This window comes from Lampetra planeri, chromosome 4, assembly GCF_965212315.1.
Source record: "Lampetra planeri chromosome 4, kcLamPlan1.2.h2, whole genome shotgun sequence".
Taxonomy (NCBI): domain Eukaryota; kingdom Metazoa; phylum Chordata; class Hyperoartia; order Petromyzontiformes; family Petromyzontidae; genus Lampetra; species Lampetra planeri.
In genome coordinates, this window is record NC_136110.1 from 22,704,644 (window position 1) to 22,720,796 (window position 16,153).

A 16,153-nucleotide genomic window follows, 5' to 3' on the forward strand; every position below is an offset into this window, starting at 1 on the left:
ATCGATTTTGGGTCACCAGGTTTCTTAGTGCGGCGTGCTCACCGCTGTACTATCGCTCCCCTTACAAATATATATCACACACACACACGTGTCCGAAAACATGTACTCATGCACACACACACACACTTTAAAAACGGAAGTGCTCAAAGCCAACGAGGAATCCCAGTTCCCCTGCGCTATCGAGCACCTGTACCTGAGGCATGGGAGGGTTGCGTGCTTTCACCCTTGGACAGCCAAACAAAGCGAGCGACATTATTATTGCGGCGCAAAGAAAGGCGTTCCAAATATTATTTCAAACGGCGCATACTGAGCTGGCCTTTAAGTCGACTACATCAGATATATGCGAAGGATATGTACACCCACTCGTGTTATCCTATACACACACAGGCCTGGCTGGATAGCTATGTACTTAAGACGCCTGTCACCGAGGCAGTTTTCAAGCGTTTGATGATTCAAATCGCCGGCTGCCACGAGTACTTCTGCAGAGCCTGACCAACGCATTCTGTCTGCTGCAGAGTGGATGGTGAGAGCCCTCTCATATCTTTTTGACATCATCCATGGAATGAGACAAACGGTTTTTACTGCGTTTGCAGTGATGCGTGAGCATATCTAACAAAAACTCAACATTTCGCATGATCTCCCTTCTTCCTGGAATTTCAACTAAAATATTGCTATATATTTGTAAATGGTGTTGATTCACTCTTCAACACACTGGTGGGCTAAAGTAGTGAACTATTTGTATTTTTTAAACGTGACACTTTTTTTTACTGTTTGGCCGTGTCGGGTGATGGAAGGTTACAACACATTTATAAATAACGCGATCTAACCCAACAACGTTTATTGTGAATTAGGACTGTTCCTGTGTGCGGGGAAGTCGGTGCTAACGCTGTGCAGGGTTTCCCAAGACCGGTGGTGATTCATTTCTTCCCGTGATGAGTGGGAGGGGAAGTCTGCGACTCGGCTTTTGTTGTCTCTTGTGACCCTCCCCGAACTATCACGGGAATGATGTCACGTGTGTGTATGCATGTCTGGGTGGTTTTTCATGTTGTGCCTCTGCTCATATTTTTCGGTTTTTCCGCTCACATTAACCTGGTCAGACACATCCTATTTTTACTTTTTGTGGTCGTTCTGTAGTATATTCCTTACCTACGAAGGTTGTGGTTTTTCCCAGCACTAATTTTAGGCAAAAAATGTACTTTTTTCCGATTCCACTGTATGCTTTCTGATAAATGGTTTCACATTTTCACTTGGGGATGAGAAGGCTAAGAGTGGCATAACATACAGGCTGCATCCTGATTCTAATGAGTCCATAACTTCGGTAGAAATAGTTCGTGTGCAACCGATATATTGTGCTTGAACAATTAATCATGAACCTCATGTTTATAATTAAAATTGTGCCAAATGGCATTCATTGTATTGATTGACAACGGCACACACGCGCGGTGTCACATTTACAATTTATTCATTTTAAAACGACCGCTATTTGGCCGTAATCTGGTGCACATGTAACAGCGAGGCCGGTTCGCGTGACCCCAGCAAAAGGTGATCTGGTGACACATTAACACAAGCGGCACATGGGCCACTTGATCTTTCACCCCCTCCTAATGTTCGCATCACATCGCCGTACCGCCACATCGAGCGAGCCCTTTCCAGGGTCGACTTCCAATGCTAAGCCCGCATCAATAAAGCGTGCGCGCTTTCCCTCGCGTCCCGTTGGATGTTTAACAAATTGACCTCCGCTCCCGAACATGTGAGCGCTCGCCGCCTTTGCCTCTACAGCACAAACGTGGGGTGGCACGAGTCCTTGGTGACTTGCCACGGGCGACTTGTTCGCATTTTTACATTTTTACTTCACAGTAATTCATCAATCACGGAGTTAGAAACATTCGTAGTTTTTGTGTGTGTTGGTGGTGGGGGGGTGCCTGTGAAATTGTAGGAAAATTACTTTGCAGCCATAGGAGTGGCTCAGAAATAAAACATCACTCGCTCGGCAAGTGGACGTTTAAAAAAAGAGAGAGAAATGTGCAGTGTAAATGCAGTCGTGACGTGTGCCACAAATTGTGACCGCACAGGACTTTGTATGGGTGGGGGGTGGCATGGAAGGCAGCTGGTCCATATGCAAGGCGGAGCTCTCGCTCCTGCCTGAGCCCCAAGTGGAGGGTTTGGGCACAGTGATTGTTGCCACTCTCGAGGGTGACTCCCCTGCCGCTCAAAACTGCGGGTCAGGATGCAGCTCAGTTGACCAACAGAGCGTAAAATAAATAAGATCGTGAACTCCTGTTCTCGCCAGAGTCAACTCGGCTCCGTCATTGTCATGAGTGGCAGCGCTCGGCACAAGCAAGCCAGGCAAAATGTCAGGGCCCCAAGTAGTCAAAGGGGCCTGGATTCATTTATAAAAGAGATTCTAGATTTGACCTTTCGTGACTGCAAGGATTCATACTCTTAGTTTTTTCGGTAAAGTCACGTAAGTAAAAAATGAAATAAAAAATAATCTAAATAAAATAATAAAAATCACGACGTTTCGGAGGCAACACAAGTCTCCGTCATCAGGTGGGATCATCACAGCCAGATTTGATCACTTGATACAGCAAATCGGGCTGTGACGGTCCCACCTGATGATGGAGACTTGTGTTGCCTCCGAAACGTCGTGATTTTTATTATTTTATTTTTATTAATTTTTATTTCATTTTTTACCTACGTGACTTTACCAAAAAAACTAAGAGTAAAAAAGAGATGTCAAATATCAGCTCAAATTAAAATCTTTTCAGCATGGCAACCAGTAGGTAACATCTCGCCACCGCGGCGCGCATCCTGTTGGTTGTATCATTGTTTCTGCTACGAGAATGTGGAGATCAGCACGACCCTGTGCGTGTTTGATCATGAGGACAGTGATTTATTTTTTTAAACGTGAAACCGCCGCCGCCTCCTCTACAGCAGCTGCTTCGTTCCCTAAAATAGAAATCTTCGGGTCACCCCTGAGAACAGATGTCCTTCAAAATGCACTTCACTGATTGGCTTAACTCTGAAAATCATCAACAGCCAAGGCAGGTCAATTGTCAGTTGAACTCTTTCATCCATTCTGCCATGTAACCTAATTAACTGCATCACGGACAAAAAACATGTAAAACACAAATTCACTTAATGATGACGTGCCATTGTTTCACCATCATAATCACATCAGCAGCCACTGTTCAATCTATAGCTGAACGAAGACCAACCTCTTGTCACCCCCCCACTCCTCCCCCCGCGGTCTAGCACAATACCGAAATATGTCTCACTCCTGCACACAAGCTGCTCCTTCATCCCTCTGCCTCCAATGATGATCATCCTCTCGGATGCGTTCCCTCACATTCGTCACCAGTCTAAACCATCGTTAGTCCTCCCTGCCAGTGATGTTCCCTGCATGGTCGTCGTGATCTCTCTAATTCGTGTTTGTTCTCCGACCCATGTTTTTCCATCTCTCATTGCGATTCCCAGAATGAATTTTTCAGTGCAAATGTTTTTGTACTTTTCACTTTCTTGTTCAGCTTTCTTTTGTGACGTGCGTGTTGTTAAATCACTTGTCTCAGCATGCAATGAGCACTCATTAACACCCTCCTTTTTAGGCTCATTCATGTTCCTATCCAGTATTGAGTTATCTTTTCCCAAATGCACGCCAATATGTTATCGCTCGTCCCTTTGTTTGATCGTTTGGAGCCTGGGTCCACATTTTAATGAACGACCACATCCTGCACATGCTGTTTTGCAGTTGCTGTCCCAGTTGTTATGCCGTACAAAGGTAACATTGAGATAATGCTACAGCCAACTCTCAACACCTGCTGTGAAAGTCATCAGTTGGTTCATGCGACCCACTCACCCATGAAACACTTGCACCGCATACTCTGCCTATTTTTTTTGTGTTGCTCCCATTTCAACCATTGTTCATCAAGCTTCAGCTGGGTGCTGCACGCAACTGTCGTTGAGCTGAAGGCACTGCTGGGTTGCCACACCATCATAACGTAACTGTATCCCTACATTTGGGAGACGCTTGTTGAAAGGATTTAATGCACAGGCTAACAGCAGCTTACGGGGAGATGTTAAGAGTGAGCTCCCGTTGCAAACGTTTTCGCGCAGCGGCGTGACGCGGGAACGGGGGGAGCTCCTCGCGCTGGCGCGCGTTTCCACAGCCCTGTGAAATCGGACCCAAACCGCGTTTGGGCTATTCTTGGTCCAGCCCAGCCCAAAGTCATTTCTTGTCCCTAACGTTTTACGAGTCCCACACGGCTCCATGGGTACGCCCTAGGTCCCCTCTGGACTATAAGACCGGCACACAGTGGCCTACTCTTGAGATTGGTGTCGTGGGGATCCTTAACGTCCACTGTGAAGCAGACGGCATGTCATTTTGCGGTTAATACAACCCACCGTAATAAAAAAATTGTGGCCGCTGGATTTGAATCAGGGCGGCCGCGAGATTCAAACCATGAACTTCTGCAGCAAGTGGTGAATACACGACCGCTAGTTCATCTCACTACCCCCTTGATGTTCAATGTCAAATAAAATCATTAGTACGCTTGCTATCCGTGCCAATCTTTTCGCGCAAGGCTCTATGTTTCACAGACGTAATCTGCAGTGGCTAAGAACCATTGTAGTTTGGAATTAGCACCTGGCCTATAGGCTCAGCAATTGATTGTATGTTTACAGTAATTGACATGCCTTTATAGACTTTGACCAGCAACAGAACTCCCCGTATGTCCCAAAGCTATTCGTGTGCAAGGTGAATGTATAATGAATGTATAATGATTCATATACCTCAATCACAGCACTGGAGCCCTCTGAGGCTGAGGGTCCTCATCTGAAAATGACAATGGACATCCATCAAGGGCCACACTGATAGTTTACACATCACTGACCTATGCCATGCACTGGTCAAATGAGCACGTCCATCCGATCAAATCCTGACCATAATCTATCCATCTCTAACCTTGCCTAGGAAACATAATAATAATAGTGATGTTCCTTTGTGAGGTAGTACAGCAAGCATGCTTTTGGCCTATCAAGGAGTTTGTGCGTTATCTCTTCATATGGCTGGGTTTTCTCTGGGCACTCTGGTTTCGTTCCATACCAAAGAAAATGCTTAATCTGCGGCTTTGTCCAAATGCACCAATGCAGGTCTTTATATATAAAAAAAATATTGGCACTAAATGAGGCTTTTATTGGTTAATAAATAAATAAGACGCCTTCTTGGGGCCCATAAAATGAGTACGAACCACTTCGTCAAAGCGGCCAGTCTCTTCTGTGCAATGAATTGCCTCTGTCATCGGAATGTGGAATTCACATCACGGGCTCAGGGCACCTTAAGAAGTTGAGCTCATAAACCTGTCACTCATTTGCATGTCCAGACACTGGGACGTGACTTGGATATTTTAATGTTACGCTTGTTTTACCCAGGAAAGTTTCGAGGCTTTATTTTTTTCAGGAGTGTCCTGCCAAGTTTTTCGCAGTAGGGGGGGGGCGATGTTGCCATGTGTAATCCCAATTGAGTGATTTTTTTTTATTTGTTCAGCATTGGAAAGTTTGGCTGACACCACTTACATTGCGAGTGGTTTTCTTTTTTTTTGTTTCGCGATGGGAGGAAACCGGAGAACCCGGAAGGAAACCCAAGCAGAAGACGGGGAGATTCTAGATTTGAAGCATTCGTGACTGCAAGGAATCATATTCTTAGGTTTTTTCGGTAAAGTCACGTGACTTTACCGAAAAAACCTAAGAATAAGATGGGGAGAGACTATACCAAGTCCACACAGAAATGCACCCGAGTCTGGAATCTATAACTCAGGCCCTTGCGTTACCACTACGCCACCATTGATAATGATTATTATAATTGTTGTTGTGTTAATAATCACAATGCTTCGGGTTCACTCGTGGAGCAGTTTTTTTTGCCCTTGACGTGCCTGACGTTGCTCCTCAAAGTCCTCGCACGGTGCCAGATTCTGCACGTGCAGACGGACTACCGCCGGGGACCTAACCTTGACGCCCGTCTCCACACGACAGACAGATTATGTTACAGACTTCATCAGACAGCCTTTTGTTCGCTATTGCAGGTGTTCACGCTTCTAGTGTTCCAATTTTTTCTCGTACAGCAAGTACTGTACCGCCAGCGGTGAATGGCTCTGATTTATAATAAGACAGTCCTCGATAATAGTGCTTTGTTTGTCGAGAAAGTCACCCACTGAGTCTTGAGACTTCTTAGCCATGGAAGGGTCCACCTTGGAATTTTTGGTCACTTCTCGTTGACGCGTGTTGTTCATAGCATGTTCTCCGTAACACGTTTGTTGAGGGTTGTTCTAAAATTCGAGATAACAAATGTCAGATTGCATGTGATGGGGTAAAGTGTGGGTACTCTCACCTTTTCCAACATGTCCGTGCAGCGTGGTAAATGAGGCCAAATCAAATTTGGAGGGGGCTCTCTGGCGATCACTCTGGAGGAGGCCCTTCTACCATCGGTGGGCGTGCGCCAAGCAATTGCAGCGCTGCACCCTTTACCTGTCGATGCTAATGTACGGAAACAAAATGTTGTGAAGCTGCTTTACACGTAGCTAAACCAATAACAATTGTAAAACGGCAGCACCAGTTATATTTTAAATGAATCTGCAGAAAATTTGATGCTTACAAATTAATCAATTGGCCAGACATCCTTGTCATGCAACCATGTCATTGTCGCCGGCAGTCCCTCGGGGTTCGAGGATGACGTCCATCAGGTTCAGTGGTCGCTCTTGAGGTTGCTGAAGAGTCAAAGTCTGGATCCGCAGATCTTTGGGCATTGTGGGCACGCGGTGACTAGGGGAAAGTGGGATTGGCAGTGCCGGTTTGGCTTCCTAAATGGAACTGTGTACACACGCAATAATTACAAAATCTTGTGCCGAGCTTAGCGAATGTAGGCTGTCCATAGCGGGAGGTATCTCCTGCTTCTTAACCAGACTGTGGTGGGCATGCGCACCTTTAATCCATCACTGTGGAGGCAGTGAGGGTTGGTAGATCACGCAACAAATGTTGCGAAACTCTTTTCCAATGGGCGTCGAGGAGGTGCCGTACCCTGGCGCACCAGGAGAAGGCGGTACAGCAAGTGGAATAATCGCCATCTGTGCCCATCTGTAGGGGGATAGAGTGTTGCTCCCCATGTATATGTGGCCTTTCTCCCAATGGCCCAGTTTTCTCCCACTTGCATAAACAACTCGTTAATTAGTTTAACAAGGAGTAGGCTTTCATGGCCAATATTATCCATAAAAGGTTTTTTTGGTTAGATCGCATAAATATAAATGTGTCGTTAAACCACCACCACCCAACACCGCCACTTAGTAAGGTTTGCCACGTAAACAAAACATGCCAATTCGTTACGAGTTCAGTACACCGCTGTGTTGGAGAGTGAACCCAGAATATTTACAATTCAAGTACCGTGACGTTTCACCGGCAATGACAACCAGCCTCATCAGGCGACAACCAGCCTCATCAGGCGGCATTCAGAGTTGTGGAGAAATCCTCCTCCTGTTTCGGTTTAACTCATTAATTGTCTGAAAACATATTTAAAAAAGAAAACCCAAAGAAGGACCCTCCTGTGAAATAATCCTACCACTCAGTTTGGCTCTCTTGGATAAATAAGCAAAAGAAGTAAATTCTCGTGTAAAATTCAAAAGGGCAGTTTATATATTCAGGTCCAATTTGTTGAGAAAATTAACTTGCGTTTGTTGAGTCAGTGTGTAGCTCATTTGTTCCTCCATTCCATAGAGGTATCATATTAATAGCAAATTATTATATTCAGGCAGCAGTGTCACCTGGGTCAATAACACACACACAAAAACCCATATAGCATTAGCAGACTGTTGGGGCAAGTGCTGTTAGCGAGCACCTATGAAAGTTGGAACGGCACACGACGGGGTGAGTGGCCAACACCACGCCCGGCCGCCTTTGTCTCCCCAGTGGCGATGTTTACACACCACACCGGGTACTCATTTGAGGTTGAGTCGACCTAGGGGAAGCCGTGGACTGGTTCAGATAATCGTCACTGATGGTGGTCTCCCTAGTGGCAATGTTTACACACCACACCGGGTACTCATTTGAGGTTGAGTCGACCTAGGGGAGGCCGTGGACTGGTTCAGATAATCGTCACTGATGGTGGTCTCCCCAGTGGCAATGTTTACACACCACACCGGGTACTCATTTGAGGTTGAGTCGACCTAGGGGAGGCCGTGGACCGATTCAGATAATCGTCACTGATGGTGGCCGTGAGCGGGAATCGAACTCGGGTCGCTGGGTTCGTAGTGCAGCGCCCTAACCGCTGCACCACCGCTACACCCCCCCCCCCCCACTTGGTAGTGTGTAGATTGTATCGCGTGAGATTCCTCGCTGTCCCCGTATCCACACCGTAGTGCTGGTGACACTGACATCCCTGCGTGTTTCCATTGATTCTGATATGCGCTCAAACTTTATTTTTTTCTTGTTATAAACCGTATATTTCGCAGAGCTCCAATATTCAGTCGTGCGGTTCAAACTGCTTTCCAATTAAAATTATTTCACAATGGACGATAACTTTTTTAATTACCCTATCCTGTTGCAGTAAGAAACGTTGAATGCCGATGATGACACCGTCAGCTTTTTCTCTCTATGTGCAACCTTTTTCAAAGTACAATTTTAATTAAGACAGCAGATCAGGTTTAAAAGCACTCTCCAATCATGATAGTTTATGGTTTTATCTGCGTTATTCACACGTTAACTTTCACTGACTTTTTTTTTACTGCGGCATTTAAAGTGACATTGCATCAATCAGTCGGGATTTGTTTTTTAAACCCATCGTACTAAAACGTCTCGGAAATTCTCCCCCACCCTCTGCTCCCTCAAAAAATAAAACCCGGTGAAATTTCGCCTTGAGGCACCACTAAAAAGGGCAGAGATATTATTTACTCCGCTGCCGTGGTGATTAACGATGGTGCAGTGTGATCTCCGTGATACAACGTCAATTGGATGGTTCTCACAAACACCCGGGTGGTGACTTCCCAGCCTGTGGTTGTGCAATTCCTGCGGCAGGATGGGGGCCGCTGATTTCCAAATCCCCAGAACCGCAGCCCTTAATTTTTCCTAAAAATGTTTTTTTTTTAAGATTTTGCTGAAAATTTTGGAGCGAACCGCGTTTTTTTTGCCAGCTTTTAATGAGAGGAACAAGCACACGTGTGACCACTGCTTCGTTCTCACAGTTGTTTAAAGTCACGCAAGAGAGAGAGAGAAAAAAACATGTTCTCTTTGACACATTTTTAAGGTTATCTCAGCCCGAATGATCACGTGCACTTAATGTATAACGAGGTGAGAGCCCATTGAGACGTAAACGTCTCTTTTGCAAAATCAAAAGTGATCAGCCCTCCGCTAGGTCTGTTTAGACACTTCTAGATGTGTACCTCAGACCAAGTCACCCTCAATACTCCCCACCTCTTCCAATCTCAGAAGGGTGCAGCTTGAATAGTGGACCACCAATCATATCAGGTGTTATGAGACTGTGGGTTAGCGTAATGGCAGTAGAGGTGAGTGCAGCAGAATTAATTGTTGTACTGTACCTACGTGTTCCCATGCCGATTGTCTATACCTCCCAAATTTCACCAAATAACTCTCGAAACCCTCATCCAGCAGTGGATTTCCAAAAAGGGCTCTGCACATACACCAATGGATATTTCATTTGTCTATTCATTAAGGAGAAGGATTGGCATTGTAAAATTGACATTTTTTATGATGCATAAATGCGATGCATCTGATAGCTCCTTACAAAATGCGAGGAATGGCGGCAGAGAAGAGTTTGGATTCGAATGAGGCAATCACGCGATGCATTGATCCCTTGCGAACCAGCCCAGGTGTCCGTTGACAGACTCGAGCAATGCCTTGCTTGAGGTGAGCGTCTTAGCAAAGTTCTTGACAGCTACCCTTACACCCAGTGATCGCCTTTAAATCTTAAGTCATGAAAGTGGACGGTGCTGCGTTGTCTCCAGGGTCTGAGTCACCGTTGAGAACTGACAGCTCAGATTTGAATCCAGACAGCCTCCTCATTCAATGGAAACAGGTTTTCCAGTGTAGTGAGCCGGTTTTCTCACCAATGACTTCACGAAAAATTCCCCATTGCGTAAAATCAAGTGTCGTACGTAATTTGACCTTTTCCAGCTCCGAGGGAATATTTGGCTGTTTGACACACTCGTGGTTCATGCGTGCATCTGAATGGGGTGGGGCCTAGAAGCTGTGTGGTAGGACAGGCCCTCCAGAGATGTCACGGGAAAGACCATTGACGAGACTTCTGGGTCAGTCCCAAATGTCACACGCAGCTCTGCTGTCATAGTGAGTTATAGAAGATAAATGGTTGGTTCCCTGCTTTCACAACACTCTGATAGCACGATCGGAATACAGTTTGTGACAAGTACAAAAGTAATGATTTACCCCACCAAAATAATACATTAAAGTTTTGTAAGTGGAGATGAGTGTTTTCACTCCAGCATGGCACTCTCAGCAATTGGCTGTCATTCTTAACCCGAGCTCTGGCACTTAGCAGGTATGGCTCCTCCACGAGTCCCCTTCTGTCTCCCCCAGTCAACGTAGCCCACCGTTTTGCTTTTGGGGCTCTTCCCGCCGGCCTGCGGTATCAGTTTCCACTTTCCTCCTGTCGCCCGGCGAGCCTCTGCCGGGGCTGATGAAGATGAATTGGGGGCGTCTGTGCTTCTTGTGGCCCTTGCGACCGATGTCCCCCGCTGCCCGCGGTCCCCTTGCGCAGGGGCGGCTGCTGCGTCGGACGCCTTCGATCGGTCCACGCGGCGACGTGCGGCGACGAGCGGAGAGCGAGAGAGCGCACGCCGCCGCCGGCGGTGCCATCATTGGCCCCGTGAGTGAGACCCGAGAGCTGGACATGGCATTGTCGGGGCTGTTTGGGGAAACGCAGCAGCGTAGAGCAGCACGGCGCAGCTGAAAACACGGCCAGCTATGCAAACAAAGAACAGCCGTGCGCACATTTTCTCTTGATGCGCTCTGCGCCGGGGCTGGCTTTGATTAAAGAGACGCGTTATTGTTGTGCTGCGGCGTTATGGTGGCATACGGGGTTATTTCTGTACGCTTCGTGTTCCGTGCTGTCGGGAGTCTCCCGAACAGGTCGGTGACATTGATGTACAAAACAGAATGTGCTTCTGTTTGTTTTTTCCCTCCTCCACAGTTCCATAACGAGACGCGCGCACACCCACACTCATTATGCCGTAGCAGCATAGTTGGCCTGTTACATAGCCCTGTACGTGTGTTCGTATACGTGCTTGTGAACGTGTGTGTGTGGCTACGTATCTCTGGGGAATGGTAGTGTAATGGTTTGCATACTGCACTATGCACCCAGTGACCCGAGTTTGATTCCCCATCTTGGCCAACATCGGTGACGAACATCTTAACAGGGTCTGGGTCTCTACTTGGTCGATGCAGCCTTAATCGAGTGCCTGATACGGTATGTCAATATCAGCACTGAAGAGGCGAAGGTGGTCAGATAGTTGTCTTGTTGACCACACCACTCCCTCGAAGTTGATACACCGTACCCGCCGTCATCGGTTCTCACGAACAGCACCTGCTCCAACAGTCTGTTGGAGGCTGCACAGGGGATCTTTGTATTCCGTGTGTGTGGATAGATATCAAAGGATAAAAAAAACACACGGTGGCCGAGCCAACGCTCTTACCGCACTTCACAATTCATATCGCTCGACAAGTCGGTGAGGCAGCGCGTTTGATTTGGAAAGAGAGCGACCGCCCCAGGAGTTAAACCCAGAACTTCCAGTCAGCGGCTGGATGTGCTCCCAATGATGAGTGACATAAAACTTTGTTTTTAAAACGGCTGTGGTCTATTATGTTTTACAATGCATCATTATATATATGTGTGTATAAAACAAATATATATATTGACGCCTCGAATGGACGTTATTTAATAATTCTGAATTAAGTAAATGTTGAAGACGTTGACTTTCTTTCTTTAACTTTAACCAAATTAGTTGGGTGGCGATGTGACACAGCACTCACGATGACAACACCCCCAAGCTCAATTCCAGCGATGCCCCACAGTGGCAAGGTGTCAACTACTTCGCCTGGTATACAGGAGGTTGTGGGTTCGATCCCGACTTTGACGCTTTCTGCATGTTCTCCCCGTGGTCGCGTGGATTTTTCTCCGGGTCCTCCGGTTTTTCCCTCCACATTGAGAATCATGCATTTAGAGTATTTTGGCTGCTAGACATTTCCACGTGATAGGCCACTTCGTTGGGCTATTATTTGTGGCCAGGTCGCTTCTGAAAAAGAGCTATATAGCTCGCATGGGGCTTAGCTGATGAAATACACAATAGTTTAAGTTTAGTGCAAATCCACATTGTGGTAAACTCAGCCCAACAAACCCCTTTGGGGGCTGGTAAAACGAGTACCACATTGTGTTAAGTTAACGGCTGTCGCAGTGACGTGTGGTCTTGATTCATTCAGTCATTGATACAATTTATAAACGTGCACAGATTGAACTTAATAGAGGGCATTCAGAGGTGCGGGAGAATACATTAAAGATCAACGGGAGTCTTCAGATTCTGACAGAATGTTGGGAGAGGCGGTGAGGGTGGGAGAGGCGGTGAGGGTGGGAGAGGCGGTGAGGGTGGGAGAGGTGGGAGAGGCGGTGAATGTGGGAGAGGCGGTGAGGGTGGGAGAGGCGGTGAGGGTGGGAGAGGTGGTGGCAGTGGGAGAGGCGGTGAGGGTGGGAGAGGCGGTGGGAGTGGGAGAGGCGGTGAGGGTGGGAGAGGCGGTGAGGGTGGGAGAGGCGGTGAGGGTGGGAGAGGCGGTGAGGGTGGGAGAGGTGGTGGCGGTGGGAGAGGCGGTGAGGGTGGGAGAGGCGGTGAGGGTGGGAGAGGTGGTGAGGGTGGGAGAGGCTGTGGGAGTGGGAGAGGCGGTGAGGGTGGGTGAGGTGGTGGCAGTGGGAGAGGCGGTGAGGGTGGGAGAGGCGGTGAGGGTGGTAGAGGCGGTGAGGGTGGGAGAGGCGGTGAGGGTGGGAGAGGCGGTGAGGGTGGGAGAGGCGGTGAGGGTGGGAGAGGCGGTGAGGGTGGGAGAGGCGGTGGGGGTGGGAGAGGCGGTGGGAGTGGGAGAGGCGGTGGGAGAGGCGGTGGGGGTGGGAGAGGCGGTGAGGGTGGGAGAGGCGGTGAGGGTGGGAGAGGCGGTGAGGGTGGGAGGGTGAGAGAGGCGGTGAGAGTGGGAGAGGTGGTGATTTCCAGACGACCGGAGCTGCGACAGAGAGGCTGGTGTCGCCTTGTCTCCCGTTCGAGAGACCTTGGTCAGGAATGGTGAATTTTTCACCTTTGGCTCAAGGCTATCATCAATGATGGAAAAAACCACCACCGCCCAGTGTTTAAACATTGATTTCTATTGACTTTGATGGATTTTTCTTTTTTACAACAATCCACGGAGCGTTTCGGGACAGTGCTGTCGCAGACGATCGACTTGGGTAACGTCGCGATCTCGCGTGGTATAAATGCACGGCCCAATCGGACGTCACAACTTATCAATGAGCGTGTCCGGCCGGCCTGGGTGATTCATCCCCCCCTCTCCCCCGTGCGATGTGGGGGAGGGCGTGTGCCTGGTGGGCTGTCTCACACCACCCCCCCCCCACCACCAAGCTCACTCCCTTGCTCGCTCGCTCACTCACCCACGCGTTCCGTAACTGATGTCATCGGTGGGCTCCGACGCACGCGCGCGGGGGTACACGCTCTCGATCCGTGTGGGAATCGCCAAGTGTCTTTTTCTCGGGCTCGCTTGTTCGCTCGCGTTTTCGCAAAGAGCGCTCCCTTTCACTCCTCAGCAGCTTCCGCTCGGAAACACACAGGTCGGTTTTAGATGCACGCGCATTTTTTTCCTTCTGTAAATCAACGTATTGTTTCGTGAATTGTGCGTTATTTAACTTTGATGTGTCGTAAAAAATGTAAAATTAATGTACGGATGATTTTAAATGTTGCGGACGATTTAAGAAAAAACATTAGTCTGCATTCTTCAGCGCACGAGCACCGGCATGAACTGTGTACTGATTTTGTGCAACATGCATGTATGTGTACACACGTGTGAATTCATGAACGAAATATATTTGTACACCATAATATATCATGGTCACTGTATTTAATAATAGCTCTGAGTTAGTTGATACTGTAACATTGTCAAATGCAATTAAGTTCGCACATATCCCCTTGAACTTTATATGCCCCTGCAGAAATGTACGACTTATTCGTATATATAATATAACTATAGGTAGTGACTTTACTTTCTTGTAAGACATTGTTTCAAAATACGTTTTATTGGAATTTGTATAGCGAATGCTCGTAAATTAGAGCTATAATGATTTAATATGCTCTTAACCAGAAAGCTTTTCTAACAATGTTTTCCTCGTAAAATCATCAACAGGAGCCGTCATATGGATAGACTCACCCCTGGCATGAAATGTGAAATTCCCCGTGCGAGCTCAGAGCTGTAAAGAAGAAGAAAAAGATCTCCCCGTTTGGCAGGAATTTTGTGAACTTATGCAATTTGTGCTTCGATACTTTATTGATATTTATTAAGTGACTTTCTTACCTTTTCCCTTTATTACTCTTATATTGTGTTTTGTATAGTTTGTTGTAGTAACGTGCTGACTCTCCACCGAAACTAAGCGACCTGGCCACAAATGATAACTCAACGAAGTGGCTTACAAATAAATTACTATTGTTATATGTGGACATTTATAGCAGCCAAAAACTCTCAGCGCATGTTGATTCTAAATGTGGAGGGAAAAACCGGAGGGCCCGGAGAAAAATCCAAACAATCACGGGAGAACATGCAACTTCCAAATATACAGCAGGCGTCATGGTCTGGATCGTATCCACGACCTCATGTATACCAGGCGAGGTAGATAACATCTCACCACCGTGGCACCCCGATGGGACATCTCTGTAAAAGAGCTACATAGCTTAATCAGATTCCTCCAGGATAAGTAAAGATTCTGAGTTTCAGCAGGAAAACCACTTTGACCATAATAATTGCCATTAAAGATAATTTGCGATACACTAGCGAAGTGGCCAGGGCACTGCCATACACCGAAACTAACGCTGCCTCAACGCCCCCTCTGCGTCGTTCTGTCCCACAGCAGGCGTCTGCAGCAGAACGCCCCTGACCGGCGCGGAGGAGCATGCGACCGCTCGCACGGCCGTAACCAACGCAAAGCGCCACTCCCCGAGACGACGACCCCAAGCCCACCCCCCCCAGAGCTCCCGCAGCGACGCTCCGCGCCATCGAGGGCATGGCGGTGCCACCGGAGCCTCATTGGCGGCGCCAACAGCAGCAGCTGCTGGTGCTGCTGCTGCTGGCACTGACCGCGGCACTGGCGGCCGACGGGGCGAGCGGCGCGCGCTCAGCCGCGGCGGCGGCGCCGGCGGCGGCGGCGGCCGGAGGACGGGGCAAGCTCCAGCGAGACCGACGCAACATCCGGCCGAACATCGTGCTCATCCTCACCGACGACCAGGACGTTGAACTAGGCAAGAAACGTTGGCAGGTTGAACAGCCACCCCGGTTGTGCCGTAGCGGACGGGCCCATCATGAGTCCTTGAATGGGGGGGGGGCCGGGGGGGATCTCCGTCACGTTCGTCAATGTCATTAGGAAGCCACTGAAGCTCTGCACTTTTAAAGCATCTAGATTGAAAACTAATTTCTTCAGGACTGCTGTGTGTGTAGTTTGTTGTTCCTTCCCTCGTCCCCCTAAATAGGATAAATATGTACATATGTATGTTGAACTTCTTTCGCACCGTATGTAACCAACCGTGCTTATCGGAGGTGCGGGGGAAGGACAACATATGACTTAAGGTATGACTTAACGTGTGACATTTCGGGCATGGCTCTTGTTGGTAGCAACGTGAATCATCAGATGATTTTTCAGTTAACTCCTTGGTAGCCAAGCGTACTAATTGGAGGTGCGGGGTAAGGACAACATTTGACATAAGGTATGACCTAACGTGTGACATATCGCAACGTGAATCATCGGAAGATTGTTCAGTTAACTCCTTGGTGTGAAAATGCAGTGTGGACTTGAGCAGTTGGCTAAGCTTGGATGCGCAGGATAACAAAATTGTGCAGCAGGAGAAAGAGC

General features: G+C 47.9%; 1 protein-coding gene across 8 annotated transcripts in view; it reads left to right on the forward strand.

The window, feature by feature from the left end:
- LOC144717847 (extracellular sulfatase Sulf-1-like) overlaps positions 1-16,153 on the forward strand; it is a 176,768-nt gene that overhangs the window by 103,531 nt on the left and 57,084 nt on the right. For 6 of the 8 annotated variants that reach the window (XM_078593553.1, XM_078593551.1, XM_078593559.1 and 3 more), the window contains one exon: positions 15,158-15,545. In XM_078593553.1, coding sequence (XP_078449679.1) covers positions 15,311-15,545 — 235 coding nt within the window. In that variant the 5' untranslated portion in view covers positions 15,158-15,310. Of the gene's footprint in view, positions 1-13,758; positions 13,871-15,157; positions 15,546-16,153 lie in introns of those variants that run through there. The other 2 variants (XM_078593558.1, XM_078593554.1) reach the window with 2 other exon arrangements.